Source organism: Danio rerio, chromosome 3 (assembly GCF_052040795.2).
Source record: "Danio rerio strain M-AB ecotype USA chromosome 3, GRCz13ab, whole genome shotgun sequence".
NCBI classification, from domain to species: Eukaryota; Metazoa; Chordata; class Actinopteri; order Cypriniformes; family Danionidae; genus Danio; species Danio rerio.
The window spans coordinates 17,392,749-17,415,035 of NC_141023.1; the positions used below are offsets into that span (position 1 = coordinate 17,392,749).

General features: G+C 35.3%; 2 protein-coding genes across 9 annotated transcripts in view; both read left to right on the top strand.

Annotated features, from left to right (window-relative positions):
- dnajc7 (DnaJ (Hsp40) homolog, subfamily C, member 7) overlaps nucleotides 1-1,667 on the top strand; it is a 30,739-nt gene extending 29,072 nt beyond the window's left edge. For 2 of the 3 annotated variants that reach the window (NM_001441648.1, NM_213290.2), the window contains 1 exon segment: nucleotides 59-1,667. In NM_001441648.1, the coding sequence (NP_001428577.1) occupies nucleotides 59-96 (38 nt within the window). In that variant the 3' untranslated portion in view covers nucleotides 97-1,667. 3 annotated transcript variants of the gene reach the window in all.
- On the top strand, nucleotides 1,017-20,801 carry odad4 (outer dynein arm docking complex subunit 4). 6 transcript variants are annotated; one of them, XM_087242332.1, is made up of 12 exons: nucleotides 1,017-3,372; nucleotides 3,522-3,609; nucleotides 7,631-7,784; nucleotides 8,776-8,849; nucleotides 9,268-9,415; nucleotides 9,517-9,741; nucleotides 12,736-12,864; nucleotides 12,950-13,028; nucleotides 13,121-13,207; nucleotides 13,299-13,495; nucleotides 19,820-19,920; nucleotides 20,530-20,801. In XM_087242332.1, exons 1-12 carry the CDS (start codon nucleotides 3,110-3,112, stop codon nucleotides 20,563-20,565), a joined length of 1,581 nt encoding a protein of 526 aa, XP_087098458.1. In that variant the 5' UTR covers nucleotides 1,017-3,109; the 3' UTR covers nucleotides 20,566-20,801.
- Nucleotides 20,802-22,287: the final 1,486 nt, after the last annotated feature.

Below are 22,287 nucleotides of genomic sequence, written 5' to 3' on the forward strand. Positions count from 1 at the left end.
ATTCAATTCTTCACAGTCACTTTTTTCCTCATTCTCTTCCCTTTTTTTTGTCCTGCAGCATCTGGACCTGGAAACTTCTTCTTCCAGTTCGGTTAGCTTGGGCATTGTCCAGCACGTATGCAGTAGTTCCACAACCTCTGAATTCCCCCGAAACCGAACTGCTCTCCTCCATCCCTGCTCTCCTGATGAACGACACTCTGGTGAATCAGGCCTTCGGGCGCCACAGTTGGACCTGCATCTGTGCCATTGGCTTGTTTTTTTCCTGCTCGCGCACAAAAGACAACAACGGCAGGGGCAGACCATACTCTACCACCTCACACTACTCTCTCTCTTTCTCTCTCACTCCGATCAGTGTGTCCTCTTAATCCAGCTTTTCTTTTATCATTTGGTTTTCTTAATCCACAATATCGAATGTACCCAAGTGCATCATTTCCACATTTATTATTTTGGAAAAAAAAAATCTTCAGTTTAACAGCTGATGTTTGGGGGGGAACTTAAGAAGGTGCTACTTGCAAATCTCCTGTTTCTCCTTGACCGATCGCAAAATGCTCCATATCATCCAAACTAAGACAGATTTTAATGAAAAAGCAAGGTGTATCACAGGAGTTTCATTACTACTAGTGACGTATAGATTGTCTAAACCTGTACAAAGCCAGAATCCACACAGATTATATACATGCAACATTGCAAGCCATTTTAAAGACCTCAGCAAACATGAATGCAGCGCCTCATGCCAAATCTCATCACATATATATATATATATATATATATATATATATATATATATATATATATATATATATATATATATATATATATATATATATATATATAAAAACACGCAAGTCGATTCCTGGATTGTTCGACTACTGCATACAGAGGTTGAGAGAAAGCGAGTGCAAGTTTATCTTTTAGCACCTGTTGGCCACGTTCCCTCTCTGTAATGTTCATTTTTTTCGTCATATGTTGCCATTCAAGCCCTTGCTGCATTGTACATTTTACTGGAATGTAAAGTGTTTTTTTGTTTGTTTTGTGTTGATAGTTTATGACTGTTTAATTTTTTTTTTTAACTCTGAAAGACACTCACATTTTTGATATGTATATTTATTGTAAATTCGCTGGACGTGAGCTTCGGACGGATGGATGGATGATCTTTGGATACACTAGGATCTGTATAGGTTAAACTGTATAGGGGAGAGAGTATTTTTAGCCAACACTCATAATAATAATAACAACTTCTGATTTAGAGAGGAAAAATGGAGATTATTGATCTGGTTATTTGTGGATTTGATTCCATTTACTCTGCTGTGTGCGTGCGCGCGTCTGTTTGTCTGTGTGTGGATGTAAGTAAACTGCAGGCATGATCAGTGAGCCATGTTTGGTGATCTCTACTGTTTTAACTAAGTGTTCCTCCACGTTGGATGCTGCAGATTTGTCGCGCTCCACCATTCTCTTGCTGTATTTGACCTGGCCGTGTAGTTCGTTCAGAAAACGTAAATTCGTCTGGAATATGTTCACGTTGCTCATCTTGAAAGATCTTCAGTGTATTCAAAAGATAATGTCCATGCTGACTTGGCTCACGCCGCTGGAACAGTCTCGACTATGGACCGTTTTTAAAGAAAAAAAGCCATGTAAATAAAGTAAGCCTCTTTCTGTTTTCCCCTTCACCACATGCTTAACTTTTATGTCTCCAATACATTTTTAAAAAGATATATAAATATTTTTTGTCTTCAATTTTGCTAGCTATAGCATTGTTATTTGTACACATTTTAGCAAATAAATGTGGTTTATTAAGTATTGAATGTAGTTTTAAATTTAATGTATTCCTGTGGTTCAATGCTGAATTTTTATTACTTCTAAAATCATTATATGATTATTTGCATTTCTATTATGATCAGATATTAGTACAAAATCACTAACAACTCAAATCACACGTAAAAAATATGTAATTGTTAAAAGAGAAAGACTTACTGTATGGGAGTTGGATTATCACAGAAAAAAATATATATAAATTTAAAATGGTAATTACATAATGTATTTTTAACAATATCTATTATATAAATGCATTTATTTTTGTGCAAATACTTGTTTTAAGCGTCATGAATTAACATAACATGACACTAAAACTGCCAGCTGTCTTAATTGATTCATTCATCATTCAAATGATTCATTCAAAAAGGCTGGTTCATTAAATAGTGACTGGCTGTGTGCTGGAAAATGTTCGTCTCGACACTGAAGACTTTGTATCATGCTTTTAAATCACAGGAATTGATTAAACTTGAGCTGCATTAAATAAAAATACTTAATACAATTGAATTTTGCTGTATGTTTGAATAAATGCAGCCTTTGTGAGCAGAATAACCACATTATAACTAATTCTAAGATATTACAGATTCTAAATTTTTTTTTTGGTCATGTATATTTTTAAACATGCAAATGTCTAAGACAAAGTGTGTGTAAAGAAACATTTACAGAATGAAATGTCAAACATTTTGAAGATATTTTAAACAAAAAACATCCTTTTTAGAGTGTATCATTACACTAAAACCCAACAGTCAACTTTATCAAGTGAAATGAGTTTAAAATTGATTTGAGTAAAGCACATAAGCACTGTAAAACCCGGTAGTTAACTCCAAATGTACTGAAAGTTAATTCTACTCATTTGAAAACAGTTTTAAACTCAATGTTTAAGGTAACGAGTTTAATAAATACCTCATTAATTCAACTTAAATGGAGTAAGTCCACAGTATAGATAATTTTTAACTCAAATTGTTTGTTGCAATTGGTTTCCTCACGGTTTTGAGTTGCCTTCTAAATGGTTTTTACAGTAATAATGTGCTTCAGTGCTTCGTTTACTCAAATGGATTAAGTTCACAGTACTCATTAGGGTTAGTTTTTGGATTGAGATGGTTTGTTATAATCCACAAATGGTTCAAGTAACCTTACATTTTTGGATTTTACAGTGTAGTATGATTGTATACAGTATGTATAGTGTAAAACAAAAGAGTAAGGTGTATAAATGGTCTAAAAGAGTATAAAAAAGTATAAATGAAACGTTTTCTGAGGTAAATTTGCACATTTAGGGTGAAATGGCGTGCTGTGTGTTGGCATGTCAATCAAAGTTCCTCTCACAGTTCATTGGTCCCACTGTGTTTTGTTAGTCACGTTGCTAGGATACACCAGACAGGACTGCAACCTCACGTATAGATGTGTACTGAAACGTTTTGACATAATTTTGCCTAAAATACGATTAAAATGTTCGATAACGAGGAAGGACAAGGCCCGAAAAGCACCTTCACCACCTACATGGCTGAAGGAGACCAGCTGTTCCAGAGAGGAGAGTATGTCAAAGCCGTCGAGAGCTTTACTACGGTAAGCCAACTCATGCAGGCTTTATGTGAAACGCACATCTGAAAATATGGTGTGTCTAAATTTGTTTTATTTTACAATAAATACGTGCTGTCTGTTATCCACCAGGCTTTAACTTTGCAACCGGATGATAAGAACTGTTTAGTTTCCAGATCCAGGTGTTATGTTAAACTCGGAGACGCAGAAAACGCGCTGAAAGACGCCGAGAGCTCACTTAAAGACAACAAAAACTACTTCAAGGTGTGTTTATTTGCAGTACTGGCTTATTTTCCTCTCGTTTTTGCTCTGAAATGCATTTTTCAGTAAAGTTACCGTTGATATGTATCTGTGTAGTAAGGCATTTGCCCTGAAGAGGGCGTACTTGTATAATCTGATTCGATCGTTCTCTGGATATCTGATAAGTAATTTGAATTCCATGTATAGCCCACTTTTTAATATAAACAACAGCAACAGCGATTATATTTTATAAATAAAATTATAAAAAGACATTATACAAGAAATAAAATCCAAGTTTACAATTTACATTTTTGATATGAGCTATACAAGCAGAAAGTTACTTTAGAAAGTAATGCATTACAATATTGAGTTACTCCCCAAAAAGTAACTAGTTGTGTTACTTAGTAACTTTATATGGTAATAATGCATTACGTTACTTTTGAGTAAAATTTGCCCTACTTTTTATTACCTGGCTGAGGCTTCAGAACTTGTTTTTTTTCTGTTTATTTCTTTCTTTTTTAAATAGAGGAGTTCTGCAATTAAAACACATGGTATAACCTAGACCTACATTTACCTTTAAAAACCACATCCAAAAAATATACAAGCAGTGATTAACATAAGAGTACACCCCTCACAAATCTATCTTTTAAATTCATATTTTAATAGGAAGCTATACAATATTATATTTAAATATACAATAGATTATTCAGTACTGAAGCCAAATCTGAAGCTTATCTATCAAAATAACTTACTACAACTGTCCAAAAACCAGTACACCCAAATTTATCTGTAATAAAAAAATTAAGTTTGTTGTTTTGTAGGTTGTAATTTTTTTTTTACAGCTTGAATTGAATTGAATTATCTTTCTATTTCTAAAGATGATCGGTAACTAAAATATTATTTCAGTAAATATATCTGTTTAAACTTTTAATTCCTCAAAGGTGCCCTGATTTCTCAAACTGCAATTTAAAGGCTTAACTAGGTACAATTATGTAATTTAGGATAATTATGAATAATAGGATAACACTGGTTTGTTCTGTAGCCAATTGAAAGAAGGATATTTTAAGGGGGTTAATAATATTAAAAGTTAAGTAACTATCAGACACAAATATTTAAAACACTAAATGATGCATTTAATTTAGAAATAAAACCTAGTGTTTTATTTCTAAATTATTTTTGGTGTACCAGAATACGTTGACAAACAGGGAAAAAATGTTGGCAACTTATGATGAAATGGCAACCTATGATTTTGGCAACCCACATAAGTAAGACTCTCTCGTCTTTAACTGATCTGTGCAAACAGGTTTAAATGTGATAACCAATATTGTTTGGTGTCATATTTATGCAGAAGACCACTATAAATATGTCAGATTGTTGATTTGTTTATTCCATTTTGCTCTACTATACACACTCACTGGCCACTTATTGGGTACATCTGTCCTGGTCTGAGTATTTGAGAAACTACTGATCTACTGGGATTTTCACACCATCTCTAGGGTTTTCAAAGAATGGTCAGAAAAAGAGAAAATATCCAGTGAGCGGCAGTTCTGTGGGCGCAAATGCCTTGTTGATGCCAGAGGTCAGAGGAGAATGGCCAGACTGGTTCCAGCTGATAGAATGGCAACAGTAACTCAAATTACCACTTGTTACAGCCGAGGTATTGTGGTAAATATTGACTTCTCATTAATTACAAATTATCAGACCGGAGGTTTTGAATATCAGAAAATAGACTTTATTCTCCATAATAAAGCCGAGAAAGAGCAGAGCAGACCCCAGAGCATTCTGAAGTCTCTCCTGCACCTTCTAAAGTTTCAGTGTGTTTGTTACAATTTTTATACAGGATTATTTGACACACCCCTAAGTCTCTTTTTAACTCTTGACCATTTTTGAATAGGTTTCTAGTCTAAGGGGTCCTGCTATTCTTGGCTCTCAGCCCACTAGCTCATGTCAGCAGAGATGTTACAGGTCTATGTCAGCAAAGTATAGATGCAACTTATGCAAAGGAACTAAGTGTTTACATACATTGTTATGATAGGATAATAACTTGATAATATATTACTCATTCTAACTTCTGACACATATAGCTTTATAGAAGTATTTAACATATATGATCAGTGCTTTACATATTCAGTTATTCTACACAATCAGTCACTCAGCCTTCTCCTAGTGTTGCTCCTGTGCAGGCATACTCATCTTACACAGACATATCACTGTATTTTTAACACAGGCTGGCATGTTTGCTGCAAACACTACATACATTTTGAGAAGAGAAAATTAACTGCTTTACACTTAGAAAATACTTCACACTGAGAGAATAGAAATCTTCTTTAATATGCAGAAGAGCATCTCTAAACGAACAACACGTCCAACCTTGAGGCGGATAGGCTACAGCAGCAGAAGACCACTCCCGAGTGCCAATCCTGTCAGCTAAGAACAGGAAACTGAGGCTACAGTTCACTCAGGCTCCCTAAATTTGGACAATAGAAGATTGGAAAAACGTAGCCTGGTCTGATGAGTCTCGATTTCTGCTGCGACATTTGGATGGTAGGGTCAGAATTTGGCGTCAACGACATGACAGCATAGATCCATCCTGCCTTGTATCAAAGGTTCAGGCGTGTGGTTGTGTAATGGTGTGGGGATATTGTCTTGGCACACTTTGGGCCCATTAGTACCAATTGAGCATCATGTCAACGTCAGCCTACATGAGTATTGTAGTTGACCATGTCCATCCTTTAATGACCAAAGTGTACCCATCTTCAACTGGTTTCATGCAGCATAATAAAATGCCAATGACATGGCATTTTTTAACATGACAATAAGTTTACTGCAATCAAGTGGCCTCCACAGTCACCAGATCTCAATCCAACAGAGCACCTTTGGGATGCGGTGGAACGGGAGATTCGCATCATGGATGTGTAGCCAACAAAGCTGCAGCAACTGCGTGATGTTATCATGTCAATATGGAGCAAAATCTCTGAGGAATATTTCCAGTGCCTTGTTAAATCTGTGCCACGAAGAATTAAGGCAGTTTTGAAGGCTAAAAGGGGGTCCAACCCAGTACCAATAAGGTATACCTAATAAATTTTTTTTATTTCTGTTGTAATTTTATTTTAATTTAACATGTTTGTTAATTTATTTCAGCAGCAAGGAGTCATTTAGGGAAAAAAAAACAATTTTGGTTGTACAAAAGGTTTTGTATAAGCTTGGGGGAAAATAATAATATTAACCTTAAAATTGTTTTAGAAATGTAAAAACTGCTTTAATTCACGATAAACTAAAAGAAATCAGAATTTCTCCACACACACACACACACACACACACACACAAAAAAATCCCTGCTCTGTTAATTCACTGGAAAAATATTTGAAAAAGACTGTAAATAAACTTAACTGTATATAAACACTAACCAGCATATTCTCATGTGTTATATTTTATTTCATTTTTGTGGAAGTTTAAATCTCTGCAGTTTTTACAACCTATTCAATTCACCTTTATTTGTATAGCGCTTTTACAATGTAGAATGCGTCAAAGCAGCTTAACATAAAAGATCATAGTAAATTGGAACAGTGTAGTTCAGTTTTTAGTGTTTAAGTTCACTTCAGTTTAGCTCAGTTCAGTGTGGTTTAATAATCACTACTGAGAGTCCAAACACTGAAGAGCAAAACCAGAGGGTTTGCAATGTTGTGGCATCTTGGAAAACATGTATATTTTTATATTGTGTCTGTGTGTGCTTGTGCGTGTGCGTGTATGTGTGTGTCATGACACATAACTGTTCCAAGATGGCAAACACAAAAACATGTCTGGAGCAGTTGAGTGTAGCATCTATGCATACATAACTATGATCAAACCGAGATACTCTGCTAAGTAAGCATCATGTGATAGCGATAACACCTGGCTTGTTCTCAGCAGGCATGTGTTATCATGCAGGAATTATGAAAGAAATTCAAGTATCAGAAACCTGTTTTGTGCCTTTGGGGGTTCTCCATAGGATTCTGTCCCCGCTGTTGATGCAAACTGACTGAAATATCTTCATAATGTATTGCAGGGTCTCTATCAGAAGGCTGAAGCCTTGTACACTATGGGCGATTTTGAGTTTGCATTGGTCTACTATCACAGAGGCCATAAGCTGCGACCAGAGCTACAGGAGTTCCGGCTGGGAATTCAGAAAGCTCAAGAGGCCATAGACAATTCAGTCGGCAGTAAGTCCTTTAAGGGTTAGTTCACCCATGAAAAAAAACTCTGTTCATGATTATTCACTCTCATGCTGTTCCAAACCTCTCAAATCTTTGGTCTTCTTCAGGATCACAAATATTTTAGATGAAATCCTGGAGCTCTCTCATTCTCCATATATACATATATATTAGGGTTGGGGCGATAGACGATGCCATCGTTCATCGCCGATGGCCAATAGACAACAAGATGACAACACATTGTCATGCGCTCCTCTGAGCTCCAGAGAGCATTGCACGTCGAACAGATAACCAAGTATGTACAGCTGGATCGCGTCTCAATATCTCACTTGTTAAACGTGATATTCAGACATACCAAGTCTCCCGAAAGTTCCGGGAGTCTCTATGCATTTACGTGATTATTAATGCCTGCAAGGCAAGGCAGTGGCGCAGTAGGTAGTGCTGTCGACTCACAACAAGAAGGTCACTGGGTCGCTGGTTCGAACCTTGGCTCAGTTGGCATTTCTGTGTGGAGTTTGCATGTTCTCCCTGCCTTCGCGTGACTTTCCTCAGGGTGCTCTGGTTTAATAAAGGGATTAATAAAGGGACTAAGCCGACAAGAAAATGAATGAATAATGCCTGTAAACGAGCGAAAATCGTACGTCTCCCTCCCAGTCCTCTAATAAGTCGCGCACCCTTCTCACCCCCGGATCCTCCCTCGCTCTTCAGACACGTCGCGTGCACTCTGTCAACCCTACCACCCCCACCCCCACCATCCCAGCTTTATTCAACAGTTTCTTCTTCTCAGTGTCAATATAGTGTGCACATTCACAAGAGTGAATTTCATGCAAAATGTCTTAATTTTTGTTCTGAAGATGAACAAAAGACTCAGGGGATTGGAACGAACATGAGGGTTAGTAATTATTAAAGGAATTTTGAACTAACCCTTTAAACACAACCCGATAAGAAAGATGGAACTCATATTTTAGTTATATTTAAAGAGACATCTCAAAACCCACAGCAATATGTCTCCCCAAAGGTCCTTCCTCTGTGAAGCTGGTTAATAAAGGTGACCTGTCTTTCTTCCATAACGGGGTGAGGTTTTATTATTATCCCTTCTTACTCTCTAACATGCTCTTTTATGTTTTTTGGCTTGTTTCTAGTCCATACATCAAAAAATTCTTAAATCAAGAAGCATATTGTCATGTTTTAAGAAATAATATGCCAAGGTTAAGTGTGTTTTTCCATAAAACAAGCAAAAAATCTGCCAAAGAGAACAGCAAAATAATATTATGCCAAATCAAAAAACAAGATTGTTTTGTTTATCCCATTGGCAGATTATTTTGCTTGTTTTAAGGAAAACTCACTTAATTTTGTCATATAATCTCTTACAACAAACACAATATTTTTGCTTGTCCAGGAAAAGCTTCTTGATTTATAATTTTTAGATATTTGGGAGCCTTTTTTGCAATGTATGAATACACATGTTTTTGTTCTATATATCATCCTGAAGGTTCATCCCCAGAATTTAAATCCTTCTAATAAGAAAGAATCCAAAAAGCACAGCAAGAAGACAGACAAAGGTGAAAAAACAGCCAAGCAGCTTCTAGGAGAGCTGTACAGTGATAGAGAGTACTTGAAGAAACTTCTACAGGATGAAGGTGTTTGTTTTTGTTTGTTTAATTTTATAGAGGTTGTTAAATGTTAGTTTGTATCTGCAGCAATGCAAATTCTACATAAGGTACAATCTGTTCTCATGCAGATCTTGTCAAATGTAAGATACGAAGTGGAGAGCGCGTGCAGGATCTGATCGTAGGCTCTATCTCATATCTGGACACGCGGATGGCATTCTGGCAGCAGCAGAAACCCATTTATGCTCGTCAGAGAGACAGAAAGCTAATGCAGCAGCAGTGGAGCAAGGTTCTGCACAAGCCTCCCTCAGATCCCACACGATACGTGCTCAGCAGTCTGGAGGAGATCGACACAGGTGAACATCTGCAGAGGCTTTATGTTGCTAACAAGAAATGTAGCATTATACAAAAGCATTTACAGCACCATTTACAAAACTGTGACTTCTTCATGTTTTTTAATATATACAGTTAAAGTCAAACTGATTAGCCCTCTTGAATTATTAGCCCCCTGTATATATTTGTCTCCAGATTCTGTTAAGATTTTTTCAACAGATTTCTAAACATAACACTTTTAACAACTCATTTCTAATAACTGATTTATTTTATGTTTGTCATGATGACAGTAAATAATATTTGACTAGACATTTTTCAAGATACTAGTGCTCAGCTTAAAGTGACATTTAAAGGTTTGATTAGGTTAATGAGGCAGTTTAGGGTAATTTGGCAAGCCATTGTATAACAGTGGTTTGTTCTGCAGACAATCGAGAAAAAAAATATTGCTAAAGGGAGCTAATAATTTTGACCTTAAAATAGTTTTTAAAAAAATTGCTTTTATTCTAGCTGAAATAAAACAGAAGAAAAAATATTACAGGAAACACTGTGAAAAATTTCTGGCTCTGTTAAACATTATTTGGAAAATAATTGTAAAAGAAAACAATTATTTTGACTTCAACTGTATATTTTTTATTCATGGCCCCAACAAGACTAACTATCTTATAAAAAAAGACTCAAAAAGGAAAGTAAAAATCTATTATTGTGAAAGGGTTATTGTTTAAAATACAACAAAAAGAAAAATACAATACAAAATACAAAAAAAAAGCTGTGTCTTTTAAGAAGGAGACGAGCGGAAAATCCGGATGTCAACATTTCCAGATGCGAAAAGATCTCGGATAAACAATGTTCCTTAGACACGTATTTCCGTTGAACGTCGCGTGCACTGCAATCCACACGTGAGTCCAGCTGCCCTCTCATAGCGGAAAAATGAAAACAAAACCTTTGATGTAGCAAATAAAAAAAGCAACACTGACGACTCCAAACAATTCGTCTTCTCCCACTTGTTTTGGCAACACAACGTGGTGTCTCTCTCTGCTGTCTGAACACTGTATCGGGTACTAAATTAGTCTTCGAAGCTATCATGCATATTAATGAAGTTGCACCGCATGCACAATAGAGCGTGCTGATTGGCAAGTCTTACTCATGAATGAATTCAGCACACTCAGAGATGTCACGAAGTACTCCCCGGTACAGAAGTGCAGTCTACATGCTGGAATACACGCTAATACACGGAAAAATTTGTTTCTAACCGGAAGAATAAATTTGCTTGAAATAACGCAAAAATAACCAATTTTCGATTTTTTTTGTGAAATATATGTGTACTAATAGTGTTTTTAGCAGCATGGGACAGATATATGACTGACAACACAAAAAAAAATTTTTTTTTGTTTGTGACCCTTTAATATGCTGTTTATTCTTGTGATCGCTGAATGTTCAGTGTCACGAAAAAAAAACTGTGGAAAAATTCTATGTTATAATGTTATAAATGTCTTTGTGGTACTTTTGGTTAATTTAATGTGCCCTTGCTGATTAAAACTATTATTTGCTTTTAAAAAGACTTACTGACGCCACAATATTGAATAGTGACCTGCACCACCATGCATACAGCACCATGTTTGATCTGCATTTTTGATGTGAAATCTAGTGATTTCAAATGTAACTAGCCAATTTCAAAATTTCACAAGATTTCTCCAAAATCTTTTAGTTTTGCAATTTAGTCACATTGATTTACTGTTGATTACTAATGACATTTGTAGATATCACCAGCCCCAGTTCAAACTAAAATATATATTTCTAAGAGAATATGTTTTTCTTACTAGAGTATCTCTGTTTTATTGTTTTGTTACAGGATTTGCACTTAAAGAATTTTATACATATTAAGAATCTTGTATTGATTTGATCATATTCTACTTGATTTTTTCCTCCTTATTATATATTTCTCTATATTACTTTTAAAAACCAAAGATAATTTTTGTTGTGGTTGAGAATGCGCACTTCTCACAGAGTTCAGTTAAAAGTCCAGCTAAATAATACATTTCTAAGTAAATATGTTTTTCTAACTGAAGTATCTCCATTTTAATATTTTGTAATAGGACTTGCATTCAAAGAACTTCACACATTAAGAATTCCGTATTTATTTGACATGTCTTTGATGTTTCCCCCTTGTTAAATATTTTTATGTATTAATTTTTAAAAACTAAAGAGCATTTTTATTGTTGTGGTGTGTTATAGAGGGATACAGAGTTAAATTGAATGTTCTTATTATATCCTTGCATTTGTGAGTTAATAAATATTAAACTGTTTCTATAAATTAGGCACAAAATATTGATATGGAGTCGAATCGAAATGTCATCACTGGCTAAGAGTATCAATATCGTATCGTACCACCATGATGACAAAGCTGATTTACACCCCTACTAAGAACACTGAAGCAAATCCTGGCTGCATTTACTTGCACTCAAATAATCTGTTCGAAAAGGTTAATAAAGCACTTAATTTTAGAAATGATTTGTAATCTAAATATAAGTTTTAATGATCCCTATAAGTAGTGTAATTGAAATAAAGTAAATACAATAGAAGTACAATATTACAAATAAGCAATGAAACAATAAAAATCTGGAAAGACATAATCATATTTTTAGGCCAAAAAGAGACAGTGGATATTATGAAAACTTTAATTGAAATTTTTAACATTTTTGTTAAATGAATTTAATGTTTTTCAAACAATTTAATCTGCAAAAATTATCATAAATATAAAATATAATAAAAAATATAATAAAAATATAACCATAAATATAAATAAACATAAATATTTAAAAAATTATAATTTAAAAAATGTGAACCTAAACTTTCTTAAGCGCAAACGTTTCAAGTGAAATGTATGTAAAACACATATAAACACATACATGTACATGTAAACAGATTTGCAATTAGATTAAATTCATATTGACAGACATTGGTGCATTTGAACTATTGTATGTTATTGTATATGTAATAATTATTTGTTTAAATGACAGCTTTGAGTGCAGGCTATACAGAAAGCGGCCTGAACAAGGCCCGAGAGCTCATGAAGGTGGTGAAGGATTGGTCTGAGGATGCGCTGCCCAATAAAAATGAAGTGCTTGGGAACCTGCACAGCTACATTGGTAAAGTCTGATCTATCCGTTACCGAGAACACAAGATTTAAACATACAAAACCTATCATGAAAACAGCCGCTGTACTCTATGCAGGCAATGCACTAATGGATCTTGGGAATATGGACAGAGCTTTGCATCATCATGAGAAAGATCTGGAGCTAGCCAAGAAATGGTGAGCAGGAAAATGAACTTTTAGTTTTTCCTAGTTGTTTAACAAACTGCAGTTCATCATTAGGTGTGTTTGGCTTGTGCTTTGTTTCATAGCGACCTGACAGACAGTAAATCCAGGGCTCTGGACAACATTGGCCGTGTTTACGCACGGATTGGCAAATTTCAGCAAGCTATAGAAGTGTAAGTGTGTTTGTCTTTCATTTATGTTTACATTGGAAGAAACTGTTGTAATAGTCATTTACTGTGTGTGTTCATGAATGTGTTTGTGTAGCTGGGAGAAGAAGCTGCCTTTAGCATGTGGCGGGTTAGAGAAAGCCTGGTTGTTCCATGAAATCGGCCGCTGTTACCTTGAGCTGAAGCGCTACATGGAAGCTCGAGACTACGGCTCCCGCTCGCTCATGGCCGCCGATGACATCAGCGATGAGAAATGGCAGCTCAATGCCAGCGTTCTCATGGCGCAGGCAGAATGTGAGTCCAAACCACACTCAAAAAATGATCAACCTACTTATTTAAAATGAGCTGATATAACACAATTCTTGAGATTTTTGGGAGGACAACTTAATTGTTTCATGTTTAATCTACTAAAACATCTAAAAACTAATAAGTTAACTTAACTCTTTCATGTTTTCCCAACACAAATCGATTTTGTGGAACCCAACACTTTTTAAAGTGTACACATTATTATTGCTGTTTGTTCAAAGTACTTATTCAAAATAAGCTGAAATAACACAATTCTTGAGATTTTTGGAGGGACAACCTAAATTTGTTAATTAACTTTGAATTTATTTGTGTTGGGATAACAGGAATTGTGTGAAACCCTGTATTTCTTTTACAATGTACACTACTTAGAATACCAGGAAGACCAGGCCCAGGTTGGCTAATCGGACGGTGGGCCGGTCTGTTTTTTGGCCGCGAGGGCCGGTGTCCCTAGCAGCTTGCACTCTCAGCAGTCACACATTTTTCATCTATTTATTTATTTGACCATAGCTTTACTCTTTTTATTCATTATTTTGCCGCAGCGTCACTCTTTTTATTTATTTTCTCACAGCCCCGTGAGAAAAATGCAGCCTGCGGGTTAACTATGGTTAATGATGATGATGATGTAACTATCGACCCCAAACAGCGGCACCTTAGTGAATATAAGAATTCAAATAATTAATAATAATGAATAATACACCTGCTCAATGAAAATCAAATGATTCACTACATTAATAAATCTGACATAACTTGATCAGAAATCTAAAAAGGGGAGAAAAAGATTGAACCATCAAAAGAAAGTCATGCTGTGTCTTAAGGGTCACAAGTCATTACTTATTTTTTATTGCAACTGTAGTAGCGCAATTGTGATCCAGTGGTAAGCACCTTGCGTTTTAACGCCGCGCACCCGTGTTCGAATCTCACCTGAAAAATTATTATACTTTTTTTTTTTCATTTTTATTGTAAAGACATATAAGACTGTTAGGGTTGTTGAACATTTGAATTTCTAAAGCAGCTGTTTTCTTGAAAAAGATGTGATTAGTGAAATTAGAAACTGAATTGGAATCAGTCGTGAACGGTCTGGCTTGAAACTCCAGGCCTGAAAATGAGTCCCACTCCGGCCCTGAGGAAGACTGATTTCTTATTAGAGACAGTAATCTTATTTGCGTTTACACATGACTGGTTTACTTTGGAAGATAAAAGAGCTAAAGTGTTTTTTTTTTTTTTTGAATAAATTATTATTTTTATTATTTATATATATCATGATAGTTTCTTTGATGGTTTTTGATAGACGATGAAAACATCTTGTAATCATATCCTTATTCAGCAGATTTTTTGGGTGCGAAATCCAAGTATGCCTCGTCAAGTATGCTTTTACCCATTCTCGAAATTGTTCCTCAGCTTTTGACCTATGCAAGTGCACGGACGCATGTTGAATGAGAAGTGAGAGCACAAACACACATTGAGCATACACTCTGAGCAGTGGCAGAGCTCGTAAGATTCTAAAATCCCTGTTAGTCTTCCGGGCAGGGGTTTTTGAGTTTTTAAAAGACCAAAATATATTCAAGTGGCTCGAATAGACAAGATCACTTACTACATTACTTACTTACTTACTTACTTACTTACATTACTTACTAAATAAAAAGGAATACAAACATTACTGAATTAAAACAGTTTTGATGGTATTCATTAGGGGCTACACATATATTTTTTGAAAATAACCATGCTTTATTTACATTTTTTGAATTCTCCATGAAAAACAATTGGGAGGCCGACCTTTGATTGTTTGTTTTTCCAACTTCGTAGCGAAGTACCTTTTTTATTCAAACACATTGATAGTGGCCTCCTTCATCCATGAAAACTACATACAACATAACTACACAATTTGTGAAAGAATGCAAAAGCATTGAATTAGGCTACATTTGTCCTGCCATTATTAATTTTTGGTAGCCCGACAGGAAAATATAAAAGCTGTAGGACATCCCGCTAGCAGTTTTGTGATATATAATATGCTTATATAATTCTACAAATAGAATTAAGTAGGAAATTCAATAGAAACCCATGTCACTGGTAAGAATGAAAGAAATGAAATCCTCACACAGATTTTGTGTCATATTTAATCTTATAGTGTGTTTAAATGTTAAACAGCTTTACTAAAAGTATACACAGTACTCTACTTCTAGCTATTAATGCAGAAAAATGTCTGTTTAACCCTTTAACTGCCCACTCAACCAAATGGTTGACCATGTTTTGAATGTTTTACATGATGACTGTTAAAGTCATTTGAAGAATGACTGTTTTTAATAATGGTGTTTACACACACAGCTTTGTTGGTTTACAAAAACGATCAGACAAACATCCTTTTGCACTACTACACTTGATTTTGGTTTTATAAAAAAAAGAAATCTGAAATATTTTATGGCTTACTTTAAAAAATAAAGATGATTTAGAGTTCAAAAATGTTTTATTTTGATTATGTTTTTAAATAAATTGGAATTCTACTTCATATTATCAGATTTTTCATAGTACATGTATTAATTCTGGTACTTTTACTATAAACCGACATATCAACTGTTTGGTAGAAATGATTAGAATGCATTGAGTGTGTTAACTAGCAACATTAGGAGTAATAAATGCAATCCAAAGTTTTTTTCTTTATGTGATAGTTTAAGGGTTAAAGCATTCTAATTTAAATTACGTCTAACATTGTGTTAAAAAAGCCCATTTTGTATTAGCATTTACAGTAAAAGATGTTTAGTCCATTATAAGACACTTTTGTCATCTGTCACTTTAAATGTTGAGCTAATGCAATACATTATGATTGGCTGTCAATAGCTATGTTTTCATTAAGTTTCTGTGTTAACGCAAGACTTTTATCGGGCGATTAAAAAAATATCATCGTTAATCTATTCTCAAAGTTGGGTTGGGAGCTGGGTCTATTCTACGCAAGCTATAATGACTTTCACCTTGATATTTTAGCATGGATGTGTACCTGACCGGTGAGCAGTCTGACAAAAAAAAGTGTCATTCTGTATCAAATCAGCTGGATGCCCTTATGGATCTTTTACTTACTTCGAAGACACTACTGACTACGCTTACATGGACATCTGTAATCTAGCTATTTGCCTTAATAGACAATAATATAATTAAGGTGTTTACGTGAAGTGCTTTCATGTAAGTTTCCTGTAATTTTGGGTGACTTTAACTGCAGTTCAGCAGTTTCAATTTCACTCATAAACATTTCATTCATGCCGCTGTGACAAACTGGGGCTTTAGACGCAAATATAGAGTAAGGACTGGTGAGAGTGTTATGCAATTTAATAACGCAGGCGTAATGGAAAGAAAAAGTTCACCATTTCACGATTTGTCTGTTTGTGTGTATGTGCGTTCCTCTAGTGACAGTAGCGTGTGGATCTTGTTGGAAATAAGGCTGTACATGACTGTAATAGTTTGATTGCGGTGTTTACTTCAATAATACCACTAATATCTGCATACTCCACATGTCTTAATTCCATTTCTGTTTAGTTCAGTTATGACTTTAGTCGGATTAAGGTGATCAAAAATCGCTGTTTCGAGCTTGTGTAGGCCTACAGTTCAAAATTCATGTTTAACTGAATAAACAGTTAGTAAGCACATCTTATTGAACATCATTTATTTTCATCACCAATTATCATAGAACAGTTTCTCAACAGGCGATGAGCCCCTGGCTGTTTCCAAAATGCATCACATGCACCACCTGGCTTGAGAAACCCGTTCTCAAAGACTTACTTTTAGTAATTTTTTGGGTATTATATTACATATAATAAATTACATTGGGTAGAATATTACATATTCTGAATGCCTTCGGCAGAATTCAAATGAGCCATTTTAATCTAGATTAATCTGGAGTAATTCCAAGATAACAGTGAGATTAATCGAAATTTTAAAAAATAATCTATGCCCACCTATAGTTTCCATCCACCTATTTTCATGCACATTTTGGATATGCGCATAAAAAAACAGTTGATGGAAACGCCAAGATGTGCATCAATTTTGAAAAATGTGCATAAAAAATGTATGCTTATAATTGAGTAGGATAAACTTTTTATTCAATAACCAAATATGTGCATTACCAAACTAATTCCAGTGTACGCAATAAACAAATCATGTGATTTTGTTATAAGAGACCATGTGATGATAAAATATGTGTGTGAATGGACAAACCAGCAGGCTGAGCACACTGTAAAACATCAGAAATGTGGTTTTAATCATTTTAAAACGCCTTAACCGTTTCAGTATTAGTGTTATTATATTATTAATGACCTCCAGAACTGTTAAGAGCGCAATATTATTAAATAAAAGAAAAGATTCACGCAGCTTCTTCTACCTCAGCAAATTCTGTTTTTACTGTTGATATTTGGTGCCAGTTAATCAGGAAGCGACGATTTTGTTCTCTTTGACTCTCTTCTCTTCCAGTTTAATTTGCTTCTTTGGATAGAAACATAGCTAGTGTTTTATCTGTTGTTTCTCAGTTAGAAAAACTAAGTAGTGACTCTAATAGGTTTTGGGGGTAACACATTACAAGTTACATAAATTATGTAATCAGATTATTTTTTCATGTAACTAAAGCAACAGATTACTTTAATTCCTAAGAAAATATCAGAGTTACTTTTTCAAAAATCTATCACCAGTTACTTTTTGTTTTCCCCTTTATTGACTAAGAATTTCAAACCTGTATGAGTTTCTTCTGTTAAACACAAAGGGAGTTATTTCGAAATATGTTGGAAACCTCTAACCATCAACTTCCATAGTATTAATTTTTTTCTACAAGTATTCAGTTACTTCAGTTTATCAGTTTATACTTCAGTGGTTTGGAACCACTTAAAGGGCCATGAAACCCCCTCGTTTCAGCAGGGTGTTTTCACACCTCTTCTTTGGAAAAAGTCAGAAAAGTGGGGGTGTCCAGCTCTGTTTAGGGGGGAGTGTCGGAGAAACTAAAGTGGGAGGGTGTGGGAGTGTCTATTTGGGCACGCGCGAGTTTCAGTCAAAATACACAGGAGAAAGGGATGGTGTTTAACCTACATGGACATCTGTAGTCGAATTATTTGCCAAATTATTAAATGTTGGACTTTAACTGCAGTTTGGCTCTTTCATTCAGGGAATTCATTCATGCCCCTCGCGACAAATGAGATATTTGATTCGAGGATCTGCTCTATGCGTGTATTTTTCATGCAATGTTTGTTACCGCACAGCGAATGAGAGAAAAAAACCCTCAGCATTTCCCGGAAACTTAGATGCACACGGCAGGTAGCGTCCGAAAGCCGCGTGTGTTATTCCGGTCACAAAATGCGGTGCTAACATGTTTGCACTCAATGCAATAGTTAACTTATTTGATACGAACAAACTGAATATACAAAGAGCACTGGTCACTCACTTACCAAATCTGTAGAGACAGGACAATCACCAGCAACTAGAGCCGCGTCTTTATGAAGAGAAGACTACATCCGGAATCCGGATTTTAGCGTTTGCAGATGAGAACAGCTCTCAGGTAAACAATAATCCTCCTTAGACACGTAAATTATTGTTGTTGAGCGTCGCGTACACTGTAATCCACACGTGATCCAGATGAGCTCTCACAGGGAGAAAATGAAAACGAAACTTAATGGCAGCAAACTGTAAAAGCAACACTTCACGCTTGTTTTGCCAACACAACGTGGCGTCTCTGTGGTGTAAAGACGGTGACACTAATGAATATTAATGAAGTTGCACAATAGAGCGCGCTGATTGGTTTGAACCAACCCTTACTCATGCATTAATGCATCACACTGTAAGACGTAATAAGGCACACTCTGGCACAGACGCCCAGTCTGCACGCTGGAATACAGGCTATTATGTCATGACCGTGACGCAGCTTCAAAAATTCGTTTCAAACGGGAAGTACGAATTTGCTTGAAATAACGCAAAAACAACCAATTTACACTTTTTAGTGAAATATAGGTGTCCTAATAGTGTTTTTAGCAGTGTGGGACACATATACGACTGTCAACAGCTCAAAAAATGTGTTTTGGTGTTTCGTGACCCTTTAAGGCGGGGTAAATAGTGAGTACATTTTCATTTTTGAATGAACTATCCCTTTAAATGTAAACGGCGCAGTTCGAACTACATTGCCCAGAATCCCAGGAAGACAGAAATTTAATGCAATCTGTGAGCGTGAGTAATCTAATCCCACACACACAGCTCAGAATCAATAGGAGTGAATGTGGGTGTTATGTGTGTTTGAGCTACCCCACGCTCTATGATTAGATCATTTTTACATCCTCTTTCTCTCCTGCACAGTGAAGCTGAGCAACTACAAGGCCAGTGTGTTACACTTTGAGAGGGCACTGGAGCGGGCAAAACTGCTGCAGGACGACTCTGCCAGCGAAGCCATCCAGAAGGTCAACACAGACATTCCTGTCCTGCTGTCTCACTCTATCCCTTTTACCATTCATCTCACTTCTAGCCTTTTATAGTCCCACTCAAACTACATTAAAACAAGTGGGATTCTGTGTCACGCTGCATACATAATATATGTGTGGTAAAGGCATGGTCACACTTACACGGTACAACTGAAATATACATGTACTTGACAACAACGTTTTGTGTTTTTGTCTCAATCTTATTGTCTCACTTAGAATAATAATTAGAATAAATGATAAAAATGTACACTAGAATGAACATTGTACATTTTGATTTTATGTGAACAGATATAAGTAGCAACCAGCAACATATAAAGAAATCTTCATCAGGCAACACTTCATTTACCTTTTATTTTAATGACATCAACACACCAGGTAGCTTCCTACAAATTAGAAAAAAGACTGCCTAATTATTACAAATTATTCAAATATTTGTCAAACGCTACTTGTTTTGTTAATATGAAAGAAGATAGAATCAACTGATCAGTTGGCTTGACTCTCCCATTCCTCTGATATCATATTATTCACGTTGCGCTGGTGTTATTTCTTTCGTTTTAATCGATTCCCTTATTCTTTTTCACATCGCAGGCTCTTTGTGAAGCAAGACTCAGAGTGACTCAATGAAACCAGAAAAAAGCCTCAAATAAAATGGCTGCAGTCGGCTCCATCATCCTTCAAGACAAGTCAGAACTAATGCATCCTTCCTACTGGAATAAAATCCGCCTGAGGAGCGCTGCAGTCAGGTGTCTTTAGTTAAGGTTTACTTTATGACTGCCTTTGTGCTGGTTTCCATATGGGCAAAAAGATGTTTCACATAGTTTTACATAAATAAACTGTCACTGTTTCATAGATATAATAAATCATGTTTGATATTTGTGATGCGGTGTCCAAGCGATGTTGCCCAGATACCCCTGAATGTTTCATAATATACACACACACACATACCGTGACTTTGTGTTGAGTACTTTTTTGTTCATAGTCCAAACTTTTTTGAATTGAAAATCATTAAAATAAGTTTAGCATAGTGTAATATTAATCCAATTAATTTTATACTCCTTTACAAGTCAATACTGACAATATGCTAAGCAAAAATATCCACAAATGTGTGTGTGTGTGTATATATATATATATATATATATATATATATTAAATATATATATATATATATATATATATATATATAATTAAATATATATACAAACTACCTGACAAAAGCCTTGTCACTGATCCCAATTGTAAGAGCAACGTATAATAACTTCTAGTTGATCATTTGGAAAAGTGACAGAAGGTAGATTCTTCTGATGAATAATCTGTTGAACTGCATCTCAATCATTACAAATACTGCAGAAGACCTATTGGAATCCACATGGAGATCAGTCAAGTTTGGTCAAGGAAAAGTCATGGTTTGGGGTTACATTCAGTATGGGGCATGCGAGAGATCTGCAGAGTGGATGGCAACATCAACAGCCTGACGTATCAAGAAATTTGTGCTGCCCATTACATTACAAACTAAAGAAGAGGGCAAATTCTTCAGCAGGATAGTGCTCATACTTCAGCCTCCACATCAAAGTTCCTGAAAGCAAAGAAGATCAAGGTGCTCAAGGATTGCCCAGCCCAGTCACCAGACATGAACATTATTGAGCATGTCTGGAGTAAGATGAAGAAAGAGGTATTGAAGACAAATTCAAAGAGTCTTGATGAACTCTGGGAGTCCTGCAAGAACACTTTCTTTGCTATTCCAGATGACTTTATTAATGTTATTTGAGTCATTATAAAGATGTAGGGATGCAGTCCTCCAAGCTCATGGGAGTCATACTCAATATTAATTCTTTTTCCACTGCAGCATGACTTTACATTACAATAAAAAACCATGTCCTCTGGTGTAACCTGCTAATTTCTAACCGGCAATTCTAAAAACGTAAATTAAATTGGATTTTTCCAACTATTTTGGAACCACTAGAAAAATAATAAAATATTCCTCATACATGTCCAAAAATGGAGATTAATTGTGCTCAGTTATAGTATTTGTATATTATTAGGAGTGTTGTTCTTAATTGTCAAACTATAAGAAATTGTAACAGTACATTTCAGGAATTTTTATTTCAGGAGTGAAAGAATTGACCCCTTCTATATTTTCATACATTTCTAAACCTAAAGGTTTTAATAACTCATTTCTAATAACTGATTTATTTGATGTGTTCCATGATGACAGTACATAATATTTGACTAGATATTTTTCAAGACACTTCTATACAGCTTAAAGTCACATTTAAAGGCTTAACTAGGTATATTTATACATATATGTGTGTGTGTTTGGGTATCATCTTTCTTATTTTGTGAAAACAC

What these genes read in the sequence shown, in the direction of transcription:
- odad4 (XM_087242332.1), top strand. Translation starts at nt 3,110, where the DNA reads ATGTCAATCAAAGTTCCTCTCACAGTTCATTGGTCCCACTGTGTTTTG. An exon ending in ACAACAAAAACTACTTCAAG is followed by an intron (nt 3,610 to 7,630) that starts GTGTGTTTATTT and finishes AATGTATTGCAG; the next exon opens with GGTCTCTATCAGAAGGCTGA. An exon ending in TGTCTTTCTTCCATAACGGG is followed by an intron (nt 8,850 to 9,267) that starts GTGAGGTTTTAT and finishes ATCATCCTGAAG; the next exon opens with GTTCATCCCCAGAATTTAAA.